Source organism: Alosa alosa, chromosome 17 (genome assembly GCF_017589495.1).
Source record: "Alosa alosa isolate M-15738 ecotype Scorff River chromosome 17, AALO_Geno_1.1, whole genome shotgun sequence".
NCBI lineage: Eukaryota > Metazoa > Chordata > Actinopteri > Clupeiformes > Clupeidae > Alosa > Alosa alosa.
In genome coordinates, this window is record NC_063205.1 from 7,268,236 (window position 1) to 7,289,156 (window position 20,921).

At 42.4% G+C, this 20,921-nt stretch overlaps 2 protein-coding genes across 4 annotated transcripts; both read left to right on the forward strand.

Moving 5' to 3' along the window:
* Window positions 1-1,040: 1,040 nt before the first annotated feature.
* On the forward strand, window positions 1,041-5,717 carry LOC125310621 (zinc finger protein 37-like). Its single transcript, XM_048268218.1, has 10 exons — window positions 1,041-1,076; window positions 1,418-1,623; window positions 1,738-1,830; window positions 2,158-2,253; window positions 2,394-2,504; window positions 2,658-2,775; window positions 3,348-3,984; window positions 4,100-4,143; window positions 4,246-4,608; window positions 4,731-5,717. The coding sequence occupies exons 1-10, from the start codon at window positions 1,073-1,075 to the stop codon at window positions 5,621-5,623; spliced, it is 2,565 nt and encodes an 854-aa protein (XP_048124175.1). The 5' UTR covers window positions 1,041-1,072; the 3' UTR covers window positions 5,624-5,717.
* Window positions 5,718-6,303: 586 nt separating this feature from the next.
* On the forward strand, window positions 6,304-19,769 carry LOC125310867 (zinc finger protein 62-like). 3 transcript variants are annotated; one of them, XM_048268628.1, is made up of 9 exons: window positions 6,304-6,694; window positions 7,852-8,054; window positions 8,299-8,403; window positions 8,818-8,913; window positions 9,059-9,169; window positions 10,024-10,147; window positions 10,338-11,103; window positions 11,205-11,257; window positions 17,210-19,769. In XM_048268628.1, the coding sequence occupies exons 1-9, from the start codon at window positions 6,613-6,615 to the stop codon at window positions 19,363-19,365; spliced, it is 3,696 nt and encodes a 1,231-aa protein (XP_048124585.1). In that variant the 5' UTR covers window positions 6,304-6,612; the 3' UTR covers window positions 19,366-19,769. The 3 variants fall into 3 exon arrangements, with proteins under 3 accessions (XP_048124585.1, XP_048124588.1, XP_048124587.1); XM_048268631.1 differs by lacking the exon at window positions 17,210-19,769 and adding an exon at window positions 14,302-16,940; XM_048268630.1 differs by lacking the exon at window positions 6,304-6,694 and adding an exon at window positions 7,146-7,273.
* Window positions 19,770-20,921: the final 1,152 nt, after the last annotated feature.

The window sequence follows — 20,921 nt, forward strand, 5'->3', positions numbered from 1 at the left end:
CAGTTCCTCTCTTAAAAAGCACATGTACATCCACACAGGACTGAAGCCATATAAATGCCCCAAATGTCCAAAAAGTTATTCTTCTCAAAAAGTTATTCTTCTCGTAATCACTTGAATATAGACACTCACTAACACATGGGGCAGTAGTCCAGTAAATGTTAGACATTTGAAAAACTTAAATACTAATTCAATAATACTTTTGTATGAACATCTGAAGGAACAGCATGTCTTAACCTCAATTATTTCCTGTATCAATAAAAAAGGTTGGTGACATTTGCTTGTGTTTGTGTCAAAGTTCAAACAGAGCCAAAGTCTGAAATGGAATTATAATGCATGATGGAAGGGGTTGTTTTTTTTTCCTTGTTAGGATTGAATACTGTTGAAAACTGTCCTTTGAATACAGACTGAATATTGTTTTACAGCTCTTTGACAGCCATTTCACACCCAATTCTCGTAATTGACAGCTCCAGAAAGAAAAGTGTGCATATATGAGCACAGTTGATTTTTTTAGAGCCCAGTTCAACAAGATAACAAAATATTGTTGGTTAGTTTAGGTTGGCCCTTTTGCCCAGCTCAAGTTAACAAAATACTGACGATTTCAGTTGGGTTGAATTAGCTGCCTTAATAAGGTACCTTCATTATTAGCTGCCTTCATAAGGTACCTTCATTATTAGCTGCCTTAATTGTTCACGCATTGTCTGTCTGCCTGTCTGTCACATTATCAGACATCGGTCCTACACCAATGCTGTTGAGATGCGTGCATGTAAAAACAAAGACTATTAAGAAGGTAAAATCATTTGAGAACTAAATTATCCCAATTTAATTGTTTTACAAGTATGTGGTTTATTGACAAACCAGGGTAAGTAGTATACCTCCTAATAGAAGAGCTGTATGGCTTTAATCTCCTAACAAAACTATGCCATAGGGCTCTTGCTGTAGGAGGTTTATCACTTTTTAATTTACACAGGTTTGTTGGAATACCCCCCAGGCCTTTAGGGGGCGATAACGTTAACAAAGTAACTTAACCGTGTATAGCCCGAAGCAATTTGCCGCCGCGCAGTCAAGAACTACCATGGGTACGTTTGTTTTCGGAAAGGTCACTAAATATCAACAGTTACAAAAGCTAAAGTTTGTAAACTCTGAGTCTGGACAATGCCAGCTGTAAAATGCAATTACGACGTGGTTGCAGTTGTTCTAGTTTCAAGGTATAAGCTATAACAAGCTATAATAGTCTGGGTCGATTCATCGACATTTCTGTGCTTGGCCACTAAAGATAGTTAGGTAACATCACGAAATACCACTTACCACTACCATAGCCTACCACCTGCTAATGAAGGCGTAGTCAGTGTTTAATGCTTATTATTCTCAAACATACATCCTTTCTCTGATGTTCCCCTCCTTGTGCTGTTGTTTTCAGACTCTGTGTCCCCTTCCTTGACATCCCTGCGACTTTTGGTTCCTCCTCTACGATTCATGACAGCCTTCATGTGGCAAGTTGCACAAAAGCAGAATGTTGAGCATTATGAGAAGCTGGAGAACTTTGTCTGTCTGGTGACAAAGGTGGTCCCAGACATCCTTAGCTACAGACAGAAAGCCACTCTGGTTATGGCACTTCGTGCGAAGGTAAGAATGTTGGTGTTTGACACCATTTGATTTGTGTCTTGATTGGTGTCATGATTGATCAATCTTCCTGTGAGTGCATTGCAGTGCATTTTTTCTCATGTTTATACCCATCAGGTGTTGTTGGAGATGTGTAGAGGCGATCAGCTTGTTGATTCACAGACTCTTAAGACTCATCTACATCAAATTCAATCTGCTCATCTTCCCAAGGTTAATAGACCAATGTCAAATTTCTAAATATCAGATCATACTAAAAAAAAAAAATCCATGTGTAAAATTGTCCGAATCACATGGTCTTTATTTACATTAATATGAAATTATGAATACATCATTTATTTTAACATATAGCCTAGATTGAATAAGTTCCAAACTGGCTTCAAGCAGTCCTTCATATAATTCAGCCAATATAACCTATAACCTGTTGGTCATTAGCCAGACGTTGTTATTCAATGCGACTTACAACACCCGTAACGTTGTTTAGGTTTGTTTTGAACTTGACTTCAAAATTCAGTTTTGCTTTTATACTTTTCTTCACAGTCTAGACATTCAGAAATTGATCATTTGCAAAGAAACTTATCAAGTCTTATTTTAAAATTGTTGGAGGACCCAGTTAAAAAGGAAGAGTTTTTTCAGGTGAGTGACTACAAGCTTGTGATTATAACATTATTTTTAAAGCTTCAGTCACATGTTTTACTTCATTAGGACATCGTTCACTGTAAATATTTCTCCCCATTTTTCTCCGTTTTTACAATTTCTCCTGTGCCATCTTCCAGAGGGTGTACCCTGTGGAGTATGGGCCTGATTTTGACAAAGCTCTGCAGGTTCTCGTTTGCCAATTCATTTCAAGGTTGGAACAGATTCTCCCAATACCAAATTTTAAACAAGTATGTTGAGGCACCCCTTTAACCTTTCACAAGAATACATTTGTGTAGAGACCTCAAGTGTATTTTTTTTTACACTGTAATCAGAATCAGCTTTATTGCCTTATTATAAACTCAAATGCATGGATTTTTACACCGTAATCTCAACCATGTCAGGTTGCCTCCTGCATTAGCAGTCCCTTGCTCTGGGAAGAATGTAAGCAGTATATCTATGAGACAGAGGGCCTTCAGCATCTCCTGCAGGACAACTGCCACAGGTCTTTGGATGACGATGGTACTCTTCTTCAACATGTTAACATACCATGTTTTAGTTGTTCACTGTGTAGACTAGGGTATCATACTTCGAAGACAGATATACTGTATTTGTACTGCTCTGATCTGCCATCAAAATGACCAGAATTGTGGGTTGTATATTTAATTTAGCTGCCCAAAGTTCACTCATATTCACTTCACATTTATCAATTTTTTTTTTATTTCACATTCAACACATTAATGTATTGCATGTCTTTACCTTTCTCACTTTCTGATATGGTGAAAGGTAGGTCAACCATTGCCTTAATCATGTACACTATAACATGTCGCTACTTCACTGCATATACTACTAAACAGGATTGTACACACATTTTATAAAAAGGTTCATTAACGCTAGTCCCAGAACTTCATACCACTATTACTCTTGCATCTTGAAGTTTTCCGTTATACATCACTGCTGTCTAATGAATAGCAAAGCATGGTGTAAACTTTTACAACTTTTGTTTACTACTGGTGAACGTCAACTTGAATGACTATTTTAATGAATTCATACCTGTCACTTTTCTAACATAATCATTTTTTCATCCTCCATAGGTCTGCCCTCAATAGTGGAGGATAGAATCATCCTGTCCTTGTCACTGCCACACACAGATTATGCGCTCAACAGTCAGAACACTTTTCAAAAGAAGCCCTGTTCCCAGGACCTCCAGAGCTCCTCCTCTCAGACGCACCAAGACAACCCAAAGAGTCAGGGGTTTCACCAGCAGAGGGACCACGTAGATGACCCAACATTACGTGTGGGACAGGAGGAACATGGAATGTCCAACAAGCAGTTTGATGTTGACCATGAAGATGTGGACATTGAACTTGATCTGAGTGACTCTGAGGCAGAGGGAAAGGGGATTACAGAAGACACCAGCCTTTCAAACTTTGCCCATTACTGTGGAATATCAAGAGGAGTACCTCAGACGGCTTCAACAGAGAGCGCTCATTTGGAAGACATTGCTGTAGAGAAACGGACACTTCCTGACACCTCTGGACAAAACCACAGTGAGTCATTGCCAGAAAGGGCTCTAAAGGAGATCACTGTGCCTTTACATGAGTTCTGCTGGACTTTTCCAGTCAACAGTGATCAGATGTTGCAGGAGGCCCCAGCTGTAACTCATCTTGGCAAGAAAGTTATCATGAATGCCAACCTAAGTGCACCAACCGAAAAGTCATCCCAGCGAACGTAAGATCAACAAATAGTAGGCTATACAAATAATTTCCAATTCCATGCAAAAAAATGTTAATACAGGTCAGAGAATGTTACTGGGTTATTTATGCATGTTGTTTACTGATTTCAGAGGTCACCAGGTGCTGTCAGACATTTCCAACAACAACCAGGATGGTAGGATCCATTTCAGACATATTTTAACTTATTTGACATATTTGTAATTCTATTTTAACATTTGTAATCATTTATTTTTTATTTTTTATGATTTCGCTGTAGAAGAGGGGCTCTTGCAGGATGCGGCCAACTCAGAAGTAAGGCCTCCAGCGAGGACAAGCTTCTCCTCAGCAGGACCTGCCAAGAGCCTTGTGTCTCGGCTGGCTAAAAAGAAATGCTCTCACTGCCACAGGTGCTTTGCCCACTATTCTGACCTGCTGAAGCACCAGCGCTGCCACAGCAGGGACACAACGCACCAGTGCTCCCAGTGTGGAATGAAGTTCCGAAACGCCTCACTCCTCGCTATCCACAAACTGAAACACCTGAAAGCTCCACTCAAATGTGCAACACATCTGTGCGTTCACTGTGGCCGTGAGTTTGAGCGGCGCTCTGGCTTAATGAGTCATATGCGGACCCATCGTGTAGATTCATCCGCTAAATCTTCATCAGTGGATTCATCCGCTCCATCTTCATCAGTGGATTTATCCGCTAAATCTTCATCAGTGGATTCATCACGCTCCATCTTCATCAGTGGATTCATCGTGTAGATTCATCCGCTAAATCTTCATCAGTGGATTCATCCGCTCCATCTTCATCAGTGGATTTATCCGCTAAATCTTCATCAGTGGATTCATCCGCTCCATCTTCATCAGTGGATTTATCCGCTCCATCTTCATCAGTGGATTCATCCGCTCCATCTTCATCAGTGGATTCATCTTGCTTTCAAGAGACACCAAAGGAAACCGAGGTGGCTGTGGCACAGACCAGTCAAACTGAGTGTCAGTTCTGCAAAATGCATTTCTCTTCTCTGCTGGAGTTGAAGAACCACTTGATGAAGCACAAAGAACTCCGGTCCTATTGTTGCAACCAGTGCGATAAAAGCTTCATGTCCAAAAAAGGCCTTCAGCACCATTTGCCCCTCCACAAAACGGATAAGCCATGCCTTTGTGAGGTCTGTGGCAAGCATTTCTACACTCCTTCCCAGCTCCGATCTCACCGGAGGGGAGCACACTCCACTGAGCAGCACTGTTGCCCCTACTGTGGTAAATTGTTCAGCCTGAAGGGAAACCTCAACATTCACATTCGCATCCATACTGGAGAGAGACCCTTCCTCTGCTCCACATGTGGGAAATGCTTCCCATCTGCGGGAGACCTAAAGGTGCACGTGCGCATCCATACAGGAGAGAGACCGTTCAGGTGTGAAGTGTGTGACAAGGGGTTTGTCACCTCCAGTCATCGCTTGGTCCATCTACGCTCACACACGGGCGAACGGCCTTTCTCTTGCACCGTGTGCGGGAGACGTTTTGCACGGAGAGGGTGTCACCGAAAGCATATGTTGATTCACTCAGGGGAAAAGCCCTACAAATGCCCGGATTGTTCCAAGAGTTTCCGTCGGAGTTCACACCTGAAAAAACATAGAGAAACGCATATAAAAAAATAAGTAAACTTCAATAAAGTTTGTGAACAGACAATTTGGGGAACCTTGTTCAAAATGGCATGCTACTGGTGAGAAATAAAATCTGTTAAAGATTTTATTTTCTGTTTCTGGCTGTGTAATTTGAATCATGTGGGTAACAGCGAGTCTGGCCACATCCACCTATAATCTCCTTTCAGTGTGATGCTAGTCTGGCATATGGCAATACACTAACGTTTCCCTCAGACACCAGGAAAGACGGGCCAAAGACGCTAGTTTTGAAATGAAAAGTGGCTGTGTGGAAAATGGTAGTGTAGCTAGCAACACCTGCAAACATCAAAAATTGCAGTTGGAAGAATGTGTTAATTTATGTACTACAATGGTAGGCCTACATACATTGTTTCCTGTCTGACAATGCGGTATATTGTCAGTTTGTGAAGTTTAAGTGAAGCAGGAAGTAACTTTAGGAATCCCTGATCAATCAGATTGGTTTGGCTAGAGTGATTTCAAAGTCAATGCCTATTATAATGCTTGGTTTGGAAACATTTCCCAGTCTTTACAAAGTGTATGAGTAGTTTTACCAAGGTAACACTTAGCAACAACTACCAACATACCAACTGTTCACAATCAGCAAAACCCTCAGTGTTTCCTTTACATTGATTTTGCCATGGCCCCCACGGTAAAATTATTGCCCCCATTCAATTAGGGCAGACGCACAATATAGTTGCAGTTGCCTTTTAAATGGACCTGCCGTTGTGTCCTCCATGGCTGGCGTTCACATTGCAACTTAACAGTAAGTGGAACTAGAGGTTATTAGGGCTCGTCCAGTTTCACTTTTGTTGTGTGTATTGTGTTGATTTGGTGGGGCGGAGCTGGGAGTTTGCGGACTGGCCTGCCCCCACTGCTCAATTTTTTTTTTGTTGACAAAACACTGTGCCTGTTTCTGAACTTGCTGTTTTACGACTTTCAGGGAGGTTCCAGTGAAATTAAACTTAAATTGGTGCATTAAACATAACATGTTTTTGGTGAATCAGAAACGGATCGTCAATGGGTTCCTTTCCAGACTGACATGCAGAGCAAATTCAAATTTGCCAACAGGTTAGTCCAGGTTTTCCCAGGACATAACCTCAAGATAGAACAATATTTGTGTCAATTATTTCCCATTGCCATTATATCAGGTAATTTGTTAATTTTCAATACATGATTTATGCAAGGCAAAGCTGTAATGGTGACTCGGGTATTGTATAACATTTTTTTTATAACTATCAACAAATTAACTTTTTCCCCATACCCTGAGCCAGATATATCCACTTTAGTAGCAAGTACATTACAAAACTTTCCACTTGTATTTGTGTCGATTCAAGAGATATCCAATGAGCTGCCGTAGCATAAATTATACAGAAAATAATCAAGAATTGGGGAAATGGAAAATCCATAAATAGTTGAGAAAAAAATCTGACATTCATGCATCAGCAATACTCCTACCCAGTAGATGGCAACAGTGAGTATCTTGACTGCTATGTGTAGTCATGTAAAAAGAAGAAATACTTTTTGTAGGGCCAAAATTGAAATAACTAAGAACGGACGTGTCTGCATGTCCATATACTTTGCTTTAAAATATAGATGGTAGATTGGTAGAAAGTTGCGAAATGCAACCACAATGTATAGAGAAAGAAGGTAAGTCAAAGTGTAATGTTCACTATACGCACATAGGCTTTGGTTCCAGAAAGTTAACCATACGTTAGCGAGGAAGGGAATCTGGTATTTAGCAAACATTAGCCAACTAGCAAACAAGTCTCTGTTCCATGGTTCACATTTAAATATAAAAGACATGGTTTAACGAGATTTTAGTGTTATGTGTTATTGTTAAGACGATTGAGTGTAGTCGCTGTGGATAATGGGAGTGATAGAACTTGTCAATAACTCAAGTCAGTAGCTGTGTAGCGCCTTTCATCTTGTCCTATGATCAATCAGTAACGTTCTGCAAAAAGTCAGTTCGCTATTGTGGTATGATTACATGGTATGGTAGTCAAACAGTGACGTGACATACGACATTATTTTGGGCTTGCCCCGTAAATTAGGAAAGGTCATGATTTCAGTTCTCAAGCAAAGTCATGAGTCGCGTGTTCATTTTAACTCTATGTAATGCATTTAGCTTTGTCTATTAGATCATTTGCAAATAACTTTATCTCAAAACTGTCTTGCATTAACCATCGACTTATACTCAATGCCATTATGTATTGTTGTCTGCGTAGAGCCAAGCCCCCACTCGTCAGTCCTTCGCCTGCTGACATCCCCTCTCCGACTGCTCTGCGCATCCATTTGGCAAGTTGTCCAGGAGAAGGATGTGTTGAATTATGGGATGTTGGAAGAATTTGTCACCTTAATTACCGAGTCGGTCCCCGAGGTGTTAAGTCATAGACAGAGGGCCCAGCTCCTACTTGGGTTGCGAGCAAAGGTAAGAACTCAAAAGACAAGAGGTTCTCATTGCACAGAGGTGAAGGTTGCAGGTTTTGCCGTACAAATCACCATACCGGGTAGAGATAAAAAAAAAAAAAGTGATGTTTATTTAACATAAAGAATGAGGACAAAGGCTGATATCTCACCCATGTCTACTGTTTACTGGATGTTGACTGACATACATGTATGTTGTAAGGGCAGCCTTGCTGGGCTATAACATTAATACACTTTTCTCATTTCAGGTGGTCCTTGAGGTGTGCCGTTCTGAGAGCTCGGCTGACACGGAAACCATCCAATATCACCTGGAAAGAATCAGAATACCTGCTGCTCTTCTTGCTGAGTCTTCGGTTAGTCGGAGTGCAGAAACGTGTCAAAATGGTTGCCCTATAGCTCACTTACAAAAAGTTGCACATTGATTAATGGGAAAACTATACACTTCCTGTCATGAAGTTGGACAAACTTTTGAATCTCAACACTCATTTTCATCTTAATCTCATTTTATGTGGTGTATTTTCATTGAATATAAGCTGAGTCAGGATTGACTATTGATAGATAGATAGATAGATACTTTATTGATCCCCAAGGGGAAATTTAGGAATATTACATACCACAAATTTGAAATTTATTTTTTATTATTGTCATAGTATTTATGAAATCGATATCATTGAGCTTTTACAGCGACTCATTTGATTGGCCCTCAATTCACACTTTTCTGTCTTTGGTTACATTCTGTTGATCAGCATATTGTGTTTCCATTTCAGATAAGAGATGTGGATGTTGAAACATCAGAATCTAATTTCTTAGCCCTTGTGGATATTCTGCTGAATGACCCTGTTGAAAGGGATGTCTTCTTTCAGGTAACTTCAGTTAAATACAGTTTATAATAATCATGTACATGCTTATAACCAAATACATATTGATAAAAGTGTGAGCTAGTGTTATGATTTGTGTACTAAAAATTGTAAATGTAGAACTTCAATGGTTTCTGATCCCATGTTTTAGGAGGTGTTCCCAGTGGAGTACGGTCCAAAGTTTGACCTTGCATTGCAGAGATTGATCTGGATATTTGTCTCCAGACTTGAGGAGGTTCTTCGTGTCCCTAGCATTCATGAGGTATGGCCCCTATTGTGTAGATTTAGATAACATGGCAGGGAAATGTTATAGGCTCACAGATTAGTGCTAAGGTGCATGTCCCTTGTTTAGTAGTGCTGCTATTGATTTCCACTGTGGCCCATATTCTGGCTGGAAGAGTGTCGGATGGCAGTAGAGAAAGTGCCCCACACTGGTGTCTTTGGTTTAGCCTTAGTTGATATCAAAACTTATCAGTGAAAAAAAGTCCAGCAAATTAATTCAAGTCAGCTTCTTTGGACATGCTACCCGTAGAGTAAACTAGGCAGACTTTGATGTCTGAAGAAGTAATCAGAAGCTTTACCAATATGATACTCAGATTCATCTTCCATATACAGGGACACTTCAGTATAGTTCTAAGTTCTGGATTGGAGACATGAGCTGACGCCACAGTTTACCTCACCCATTCATTAGCATGCTAATGTTAGACAAAAAGCTAAGCCCCGTTGTTTTATAACAACACTCTTACGAAACTGCCCTGTGAAGAGAGACTACAACGCAAAATTAGTGGTTTGTCGAACATAAAGCCTGAAGTGTGTTAAAATTTGAGGCGAACATTCACAGCCGACTTTCTGTCTTTTAACTTTTAAATTTGGTGTAAAATTATCACTTAAAACGTTAAATAAAATGGCAAGCAACAAGGCAATAGCCACAAAAACGTTTGCCTCTGTGTACCAAATTTTAATGTACTTCCGGCGTTAGACTTAAGATGCCACTTATCATCTTTTGTAGTATACCCCTTTTGGAGTTTGTAACTGTTTACATGGAACAACAAGGAGGTTCCTTGCAAGTTTTTTTTTTTTTCAATGGTTAACATGAAGCAATGCATTTTGTTTCAGGTAGCTTCCATGTTAAGTCTGGCTCCTTCTATCATGGAGGAATGCTTTCAAGCCCTTTCACATCCTCAGAAATTGCTGAACTCTCTCAACCATCACAAAAATCATGCAGATATACAAATCAAGGGTAAAATCAACTTCCATCTTGTATTCTGTACTGCATTTCTTACTTATGAATATTAATATTACCACCAGAGATATTTACAGTTGGTTTAACAGTTAACAGTTGGTGCAATGTAGTCTTAAATTGTAGTTTGTATTTATTTGAAACTAAATTCTGATTCATGGCCATCTTTTCTGTCTTCTCTTTATCACAGCTATTTTACCAGAGCAGCCCTCTACAGATGATGACTGCATCTTCTCCTGTCTCTCACATCCCCCTTTGGTGCGAGTAGTACTGGACCCCGAGCGCAAAGTCTCTGAAATTGAATTGGAGCCCTCGTACTGTGAGGAGGTCTCTGTCGAATGTGAAGAAGTGAGTGCTCCGGCCACTGAGGATGTCAGGTCTGTTGAACCAATGAGCACTGGCAGTGATGCAGAGGACGGGACCGAGGAGTCAGCGGAATCCGCTAACTGCCAGCGTGACGGTGCGAACGTGGACAGCGAGCACCATGAGAGGTCGGTTTGTGAGGAAGCAAAGGTCGTTCCACCCAAGGAGATGCCGACACCTGCTGAAGAACTGGAAGAGCCCTCAAGCTCTGAGAAGGCCACCAGCAAAGGCATTGGGTTCATCAATGAAGACGGAACAGTGGACTACACTGGTAGAGCGACGGTTGAGGACAGACCAGAGGGGAGTGAGATGACCGAAGACGGGGCGGTGATCCTGAGGAGCACTGAGGCGCAGCCTGAAGAGCTGCTCAGCAAGCCTGTCCACTGCTCCAGTCAGACCGTATCTACACAGGGAGCCAGGGTCATTTATCTGCTACGCCAGCCCACTGTTAAGCTTGAGAGAATCAACATCACAGGCAAACCTTTGCCACCACCTCTCCCAAGACAGAGTGGCAGGGTTCGGAAGAAAAGACTTCAGTTGGTCTGGAGAAAAAATAGGAGTCCTGAGATCGTTTGGGTAGATTCACAAGATGAGTAAGTAGTGGTCTGTTTAGTGCTGGAAATTAATTGGAAAAAAATGAATGGCTTGGCTTAAAACTAGCTTGGAAGTTTATTTTATTTTTTATTTTTTTCAGGCCTGATCCAAAGAATGTGAGCTCTGCTATGATTCCAAGAACAGACAAATCAGGTAATTCATTTTTTAGTGCTTATGAAAACCCATTCAAACTGTTAATTTCATTCTTAATGGAAGCTAAACATGGGAAATTCAGGAATGTGGGCAGTGTGATTTCATTCAGATTACACATTGAACTAGCCTGGTAAGCACCTCAAAATCAATCAAAAGAGAATTGGTCTGGGAATGCTTTGTGCTCTTCTAATTCCCAAGGGGCATAACCAGAAGTGAAGTTAAACTTAAACTGGTTAATTGATAAATTGGTACATTGAACTTTTACCTTATCTAGTATAGCAAACATGTAAACAAAGATTTCAAATGCAGTTGTTTACTCAATTCCAAAGAACCAATAGTTGTGTTCTACAGTGTTACTGTTCTCTCCTGTCTGTAAAGCCTGCCCCAAGCTAGTTAGGTGGTTGTGATTTGTTTTTTCTCACTTTTCTGTAATATTGCAAATTGCTGTAAATTGAAGAATTGTTATGTCCTCAAATATGTAGATAAATATTACTGAAAGATGGGTTGTTACAACCATTCTTGCCAATGGACCCTTCCAAAGCCATGCCTGAAAACCTGCACAGGCCAATCGTGGCTTAGCAACCCGTTACTAGGCACAGGAGGCCTGGCAAGCTTTCGAGTTTGGAGACTGACAGCCTGTTGGTCATTAAGGGCACTTATTTGGATGTGTGGTGCCCTAACCCACGTAAAAACACTGTGAAATAACATGTTGCACTATAGAAACATGGCATAATTTGGAAGACGTATTGCTATAACTATAATAAATGGCATGTTGCATGATATTTCCATAACCGTGAGATACGCGCTTCACGATGACGACAAAAAGTTGTTAACAGACATTCACCAACACATAGGCCTATAGCCCGTCAGCAATCTATCTAAAATATCACCTTTAATCATGATATGCTGCCAAATATTAAAGTTGTGGGAAGTACATAGCTTAAACTTGTGTGTTTCTTATGTCTGTTTCATTCGTAGCCGACTGGCTAGGAAGGACGAATGAAACAACATACACAACTCATGAACGGTTTTATTCAGAGCTGAATGCAACTGTATTTGACAGAGGACAGATGTAGGTTGCTAGTGACAAAATATTAGCTTTCATTGTGGTACAATGTCTTTGTAAATGACAATTCATTACAAAGTCCCGGTTCTCCCCTTATAGACATGCAGGATGTGAAAGTTTGACAGGCATAGCAACAGTAACTAAGGAGGGTGTGGCAGGGTCAGTTAGGGTCATTAGTACCTTTCATTATGATGTAGGAAGGATGCAAAGGATGTGAACTTAATGACTAGGTCAAGTAACTTTGTCTGCACCTAGGACCGACCACAAGAGAAACCATCTTACTAGTTTATATGAGATGTCATTCAGGTGTGTCAAGTTGGTGTATTCTTGGACAGCTGAAACTGTAAATACAGAATCTTTTGACAAGTGGCAAGCTAAAATACTTTAATCACTGGCAGCTATTCGACACATGTACAAACACCTCATTTTGCACTGCACCTCATTTATATTTATCTTTTAAAGTAATTACACTTTCAACAACTTTTTCGTGACTGTATAATCTTCGGCTTCTCATATTTCTGCATGCATCTAATCCTACAGCACCAAATATGTTGCACAGCCACCTGGTAATAATCCGTTCATATTTTGTTGTGTAATAGTAGTGGTTTTAGGCGCAGTGATGCCATCTTCTGGTGGTAGTAGCATTTTATTACTAGGTGCTGATAACTGACAACACAATATGTAAACTATTTTTTCAATTAACATTCAAAAGTCATGATCCAGTGCCAGTACCATGGGACTTGGATCGGCAGTCGCCACATCATTACATTCTTGAATCTTGAATCATTCTTGAATCTTGCATTTTCCCTTGGGGATCAATAAAGTATCAATCAATCAATCAATCAATCAATCAATCATAATAGAATTTAGAACCATTAAATATAGCACAGCATATTGCAGAGCTATGTTATTCCCTCTTAAGTATAAGGTCCCATTTTCATGTGGTGTTGATCTCAATATGATTGGATTTCACTTTCCTGTACTCTAAGCACATGAACAGAATGTACCATTGCAACAGTGCATTGTTGTTTATAACCACTACATCCTGAATTTAATGCAGGTCCTAAAAAACAGGGATTTTTGCATGTTCTTTACCTTAACATGCTAACAATTTATTTTGCGTAGCAGGGCCACAAATGTAGCCTTGCTTGCTTCATAAAATCCAAACACACAAACCAGGAATCTGTAAATGAAGTAATACATGTTGCCTTATCATTACTCACAGTTAATTATTGTATTTGGTGTATGAGTTATTTTTTCCCACTGATGTAGATTTGTTGTTTGTCTCTTGTCGGCTTTTGTGTAGAAAGTGTGAACATGCGTGAGACGTGCTTAATTAGCCTGTATTTTCAGTATACTGTGGTATTATATTATTGTCTTGTGGTTAGATGACAGTTTTTCAGCAGCACAGTATATAGCTTAACATTGTCATATTATATTATAACAATGCGTCTGCTAAATGCCATAACCATGATATTGTATTGGATTATGTTATTACAGCCTATTTGTTCCAAAAAAAAACAAAAAACATTGGCCAAGATATTAGATCCACATATTGCTATGGGTTTTTTGAAATTAAAATTAAAATTATTTTATGTTTGTTAATGAGGTCGTGGGCATGCTTCAGCTTATGCAGAGCATATAAGTTGAGAAGGCTGCCCTTTAATTAGACCCAGTCGTGTTCACACTACTAAAAGAATCTGGTAATATGCGGGCCAAACCACATCAAATGTATCAAGATCCCCAGAGTATTAAAAGCTATAATAGCTGCCAATTGTGCAGTTTTGTTGAATTCTATGTTTGCTCTGCTAATAACTAATTGCCTTTATTTATTGATGGTAAAAGATGGGTCTCATGCAACATAATTAATAATATATACTTAATAATATGTACTGAAATAATGTACTAAATGCTGTTTATTTGTAAAATGCATAATTTAGCTCTCTTGTTATAATGTGTTGTTAACATTGTTTTGAAGATTGCGGTGTGAAGCCACCAGCTGTGGTCTTCGCCTGCTCCAAGTGCTCTTTCCAAGATGTCACCGGAGTTATCCTGGAGCAGCACCTCAGGAAGAGTCACCCAAATGAGTTCAGCAGGCTCCGGTCAGCAGGCATTGTCCAGACAAGCGGACCTGAGTCTCCAGCCAAACAAACTGATGTTTCAGTCTGTCAAACCCAGCCTGCCAAAATAGGCCAGATATTCAAGGCACGGCCCGTTGGCGCCAGGACTGTCTCGGACATCGGTCGGTATCTGCAGGACCACTCAACGGAGCTGCAGGACCACTCAACGGAGGGATTGTGCTGTTGCTCCGGCTGTGGGAAGTGCTTCCAGCACCACCATGACTTGGAAAGACACATGTCTGAGTGCGGAGTAATCGTTGTCCCACAACTAAATCAGGCTCCGGGGTCTGGGGAGAGCAGCAATAAGCCAGGGTCCACCGGTCTAAATGAGGAAATAACTGAAGTGCAAGGTGATGTCAAGAAGCTCAACCAAAACTCTGGAATATCACTTAAGGAAGATAAGGTGGAAGGACATGTTGACACTTGTCACAAAGGTTTGGATATTCCTGAAAATAAAAGTTCTGAACATGCAAGTGATAGTACCCAGGACCAAAGGGCTGGTACTGCAGGATCAGATTCAACTCTTCCACCAGAGTGCAGAAGAACAAAAATATGCCCTGCATGTGGGAAAACCTACACCCGAGCCTTCCAAATGAGACAACATTATTTGAAGAAGCACCAAAAAAACACCTCTAATGCTGACTCCCTCCAACGCCTTCAGTGTGGCCAGAAGTTCTCAGACGCCAGTAAGTTGACCAGGCACAAGCGGGTCCGTTCGCTGGTGTCCATGAAGTGCACCATGTGCGAGGACACTTTCACTGAGCTGGCAAGCCTCCAGCAGCACTTCCTGAAAGCTCACAGTCACAACATTAAGAATGCCTCCCAGGGCTCTCCCTGTGAGGAGAGCTTTACCAAAATCTTGCCTCGGCATCAGTCCACAAAGCATCCTTACCCATGCTCACTCTGTCCCGAGAGTTTTTTGAAGCCCCACCTACTGGCCAGGCATTTACGCACTCATGGCGTTGGCTTTGAACACAAGAAGGCTGAACTGGACCCCCAACACCTGTGCCACCAGTGTGGCGAGCGCTTCTGCACGGCTGTAGCGTTGCGTAAGCACGAGATGACCCATGGGGAGGAGAGGCCGTACATTTGCGATCGCTGCGGCAAGGCCTTCAAGGGCCAGGAGAACCTGAGCATGCACATGGGAACGCACAGCGAGCCCCACGAGCGCACACGATACCGCTGCTCTGACTGCGGCAAGGTCCTCATCAGCCGGAAAAATGTGATGCGGCACCGCCTCATGCACTCGGGAGAGAGACCACACCAGTGCGTCCAGTGCAAGAAGAGCTTCCTGTCCCACGACGAGTTGCAGAAGCACATGCGCTACCATGCGGACAAGCCGTTCAAGTGTGAAGAGTGTGGCAAATGTTACGTCCAGTCGAGCTACCTAAGGGAGCACATGCACACACACGCGCGTGAGAGGCCTTTTGCCTGCTCAGTGTGTGACAAGCGTTTCATGCACCGCAGCAGCCGGAAGCGACACATGCGCATCCACCACACAGGGGAGTCAGGCCTCCAACCTGAGAAACCTGTTGACTCCTCACCTCAAACAATGCACGACTGACTGACTGACTGACTGGCTTGCAGTGCAGTCCAATATGCACATTTGATGCCACCAACCATATTTGCTCTGTACAGTCTAGCTATTTGAAATTGCCAGCCACCGCTGTAGCACACAGCCATGGTAGATTACTGTACCTGCTACTTTACTCTCTTCCTTGTTCTTCCTATTTTCTACAAGGAATTTTCTTCATCCGGTTGTGTAGTACAGTGTTTCTTAGTTTAAAAAGAAAAAAAACAAAAACCTATTAAAAATGCTACCTTATCAGATCTAATATTGGACCTTTATTTTGAGAGACTATATTTGCTGGCACATGAGAGAAAATGCCACATGGTATCAAAGCACCCCTGTCAAAGAAAAACATAAAAAAGCCACCCCTGTCAAAGAAAAACCTGTCAAGTACTTCACAAATATATGGCCAAACATCAGCATGTTCCAAACAAGTGGGCCTACAGGCACTTTGCGTGTCTTACCATGTAGCTCACCGCATACGTTGGCTTGATCGCAAAAAAAATATATATGCCTATGGGTCGTGACTTAATGAACATGGGAAATTGTGGGGCCCAAAGCCAGACCAGTTAAGAACCACTGGTGTAGTGTGTATATATGTCATATTGCACAGTGCATGCGGTATTTTGTTTAGTGTTTTGTGTGGGCTGTGTTTACTGTATTTATACTCTTGCTAACCCCTCTTGGCCAGGCCATTGAAAATAATAGCCAATCATCTATTGACTTTACTTGCTGACATCAAGGTTAAAAAAAGACGTGTGTAGAGGATGTGCAGTATATGAAATGTCATCATGTAAAATATTCTGTTACTCTAGCCCACATAATAGACATGTAAATGAAAGAATTTGTACATTTTATTAAAATATCCTTGCACTTAACATATTCAAACAAATGCAACTTATACATTATTAAACTTTCTCTGATTTACATACCTACATCTGACTGTAGAATATCCTTTTTTGGTGTGCATATTGTTTTTAGAGTATAACGGCAAACAAATATATTTTAAGGATATTCTCAGTTTTTGTGAAAAGCCCATAGTGCTAATCCGTACAGTACTGTGATCACAGAGCAGCAAATGGAAACGCTGTATTCACTCTTTGTATGATTTGAGAAACATTACTTATCTGAATAGGTTTTGAATTTATCATGTATTTGTGTAGATGCTGTCATAATGACTTCACTTTGTCTTTAAGGTTGGAATGGGAAGTCACCGGGTGTGGTTTACGCCTGCTCCAAGTGCTCCTTCCATGATGCGACCGAGGCTAGTCTGCACCAACACCTCATGAAGAATCACCCAGACGAATTCAGCAGACTCCTGTCGGCAGGCATTCGCCAGACAAAGCCGTTAGCCAACCAAACCGCTGATGCCTCAGTACATCAGAAACAGCCTCGCAAAAGAGGCCCAGTACCGAAGACGTGCCCAGTGTGTTCAAAGACTTTCACTCGTGGCACAGATATGAGAAGGCATCAGAAGAGCCACATGGGTGAACCTCTGCACTCCTGCCTTGGCTGCGGCAGATGCTTTCTGCACATCAACCACCTGAAGAGGCACACTGCTGCGTGCAAGGAAATTATCCCTCAGCCAAATCAGAACCCTCTGTCTGGGCAAGGCAATAAGCCAGACTCCACCGGTCAAAATGAGGATAGTACCGAAGTGCTGGACAATAGTACAGAGGTCCCACAGGACTCTAAGAATGAACCTCAGGCAGCTGAGACATCCACCTCCACAGAACAGCCAGATAGTGAGACACCAGACCCAAGATGGTGTCCTGTGTGTGGCGTGATTTTGGCGCGTGCCTCAGACATGGAGAGGCACATGAGATCTCACTCTGTGGAAAAACCATATGAGTGTATGCACTGCTCCAAAATGTACAGGTATCCATACAATTTGAAGAAACATGTTGACCTATGTCACAACGGGTTGGGCTTTCCTGAAAATGAAAATGCACAGAATTCTGACGATGGTTCCCAGATTACTCTGAAGATCGAGTCAGGTCCAGTTCTCTTACCAGGTGACGTGCGGTCAAAAATATGTCCGATATGTGGCAAAACGTTCACCCGGGCCACCGACAGGCGAAGACATCAGAGATGTCATGCAGTCCACCGCTTTGAATGCTCAAAGTGCGGCAAGGGTTTCCGCTATCCTTTTGACCTCAAGAAGCATGAGCAAAACTCCTGCGCCGAGCCCACCACCCAACCTCAGATAGTGGCGTCTGCAAAGAAGCCAATAATCTGCGGTACGTGTGGTAAGAAATTTTTCTTCCTGACTCACTTCCAGAGACACATGAGGGCCCACCGGCAGGCCAACATGCCCACCAAGCGATGGCACAAGTGCACCAAGTGCGAGGAGATCTTCCGGACACTCTATGATCTGGGCAAACACTCGCGCTGCCACTGGGGTGATGACCCTCTGCGATGCACTCAATGTGGCCGCCGGTTCTCCCACTCCAGTCAGCTAACCAGCCACAAGCAGATCCACTCGCTGGTCTGCACCATGAAGTGCACCATGTGTGAGGAGATGTACACCGATCTCGGGAGCTTTCGCCTGCACTACCTGCAAGCTCATAACATTAAGGGTGCCTACCCGTGCTCCCACTGCGAGAAGAGCTTCACCGAGCTCTGCCCCTTGGTCCGGCACGTGCGCACACACACGGGCGAGCGTCCCTACCGGTGCCCGCAGTGTCCCAAGAGCTTCGCGACACCCACCAAGCTCTCCTTGCACAAGCGGGCGCACGGCGAGAGGGCGCCACGGGAGCGCCGGCACCTGTGCCACCAGTGCGGCAAGTGCTTCTACACACTGGCGGAGCTGACGCGGCACGAGGTGGTGCACCGCGAGGAGCGGCCGCACAAGTGCTCCCACTGCGGCAAGGCCTTCAAGCGCCTGCGCAGCCTCACGGCTCACATGGAGAGCCACATGGAGAGCGAGGTGCGCGTGCGCTACCCGTGCGAGTACTGCAGCAAGAGCTTCATGAAGTCGGCCACGCTGGTGCGCCACCACCGCATCCACACGGGCGAGCGGCCGCACCGCTGCACGGAGTGCAACAAGAGCTTCCTGACGCACTCCGAGGTGCTCAAGCACATGCGCTTCCATACGGGCGAGAGGCCATTCAAGTGCGATCAGTGCGGCAAAGGGTTCACGCAGTCGTGCTATTTGACGGTGCACATGCGCTCGCACACAGGCGAGCGGCCTTACGCCTGTAAGGTGTGTGATAAGCGCTTCTCGGACAGTGCCCATCGCAAGCGACACATGCTCATACACACTGGAGAGAAGCCCCATGTCTGTGAAAATTGCGGGGAGGCATACAACCGTAAGAACCTTTTGAATGTTCATCAAAAGAGATGCAGATGATTTGAGCGAGTTACTGAAACAAGCACAATCTGGGGATATAAGGATGCCCGGTGATTTGATTGCGTGTTTTTTGTAGGCTTAGAAATGGGAAACTACAGAATTGCAGCAATGTTATTTACTCTCCATGGAAACTCAAATTGATATACTTATCATTCATGGTTATATTTCAGATTAGCCATCCAAATCATGCTCATCAATTACTCTCAAGCCATGTTCATGGACATTTAAATGAGAATGTTTAAGTGATTAAATGGCTATTTTGATAGGACCTAAGTGATCCTAGGAAACTGGAATGATTTGCACTGTAATTTGATTTAGCATATTGTTTTGCATTAAGTTTCTGCATTTCTGTGCAAATATTTCTTGTCATGGTTTCTTAAAATAAATGGACACTTTCATCGTCATCATTTTCCTTTAAGAGATATTTGTTTGTTTAGCTCTAAGCTTTTGTCACTTTGCCTCATAAGTATTATGACCACTTCTGAGAGCTATGAGCGTATTTTCTTCCGTCATCTGTTTCCTGCAATTTTGGTCAACGATACCCGGGACACATGAAACTTGGTGGACTTTTATGGAGACAAATTGACATACACACGCTTGCACACACACATCCACACGCACAGACACACGCACAGGCACGCACATATAACACAAAAGTTGTAAGAGTAGGGGATGGAGACAAATTGACAAGCGTGATTTATTTGTACAGGACTGAACGGGCATCATATTGTGTACCGCTATGCTGTACATATAGATTTAATGTTGGTCAGGGTTTGATTGAAAGTCATAATAATCATATCCTGTTTTGACTTTGACTTTCTTTTTCTTTTTTTTGAAGGATGCACCATATTTTTGCTTCAAGACTAAACTATGTATTAATTTCTGATTGGACAAGAAGCATTCCATGACTCCATCATGAGTGGCGACATTCCAGAACATCCCCACTCAGGCAAACGGTCCATTCAAAGCAAGACAGCTGCGATACAGCTACAAAAGCAATTCCGAGGAATTACACGAGGGGATGCAATTTGCTGGCTAGGGTGTTGGTGGGGCTATTGAGCTTGCTGCTAGCTGGTTGGTAGGGCAATTGTGATACCTCCAAAGGTGCTTTTGGAGTAGCCAAATTTGAATCTTGTGTGACAAGGCGTTTTTGAGATATCACACTCAAGGCGTTTTTGACCTTGACATTTGACCTTCACCCTCCAACATCAACTCATTTCATCTTTGAGTCCATACAAACACTCGTATCAAACTTAAAGCATGTACATCAAGCCATTCTGGAGATATAATGCTGGATGCATGAGATATGGCTGAGACTTTTATTTTGACACACAGGAAATACTTCAACAGGATGTGTAGTTCAGGGAGAGCCAGATTGTATGCTTAGAAGCTGAGACAGTTGGATTCCTCACAGGTGACCCCTGTGCCAGTGTTCTGATTAGCCTGGGAACTGCTCTGAGAACTACTTAAAGGACCAGTATGTAGGAAATAATGGAAAATAAACTGTAACCATTCCAAAAATGATCACCACATGTTGTCAGAGAGTAAGGAAACAC

Coding starts and splice junctions, on each gene's coding strand:
- LOC125310867 (XM_048268628.1), top strand. CDS start 6,613: ATGTTTTTGGTGAATCAGAAACGGATCGTCAATGGGTTCCTTTCCAGA. Junction 6,695..7,851: donor AAATTCAAATTTGCCAACAG/GTTAGTCCAGGT, acceptor TTGTCTGCGTAG/AGCCAAGCCCCCACTCGTCA. Junction 11,104..11,204: donor TGGGTAGATTCACAAGATGA/GTAAGTAGTGGT, acceptor TATTTTTTTCAG/GCCTGATCCAAAGAATGTGA.
- LOC125310621 (XM_048268218.1), top strand. Junction 2,254..2,393: donor AAAAGGAAGAGTTTTTTCAG/GTGAGTGACTAC, acceptor GCCATCTTCCAG/AGGGTGTACCCTGTGGAGTA. Junction 2,776..3,347: donor CAGGTCTTTGGATGACGATG/GTACTCTTCTTC, acceptor CATCCTCCATAG/GTCTGCCCTCAATAGTGGAG.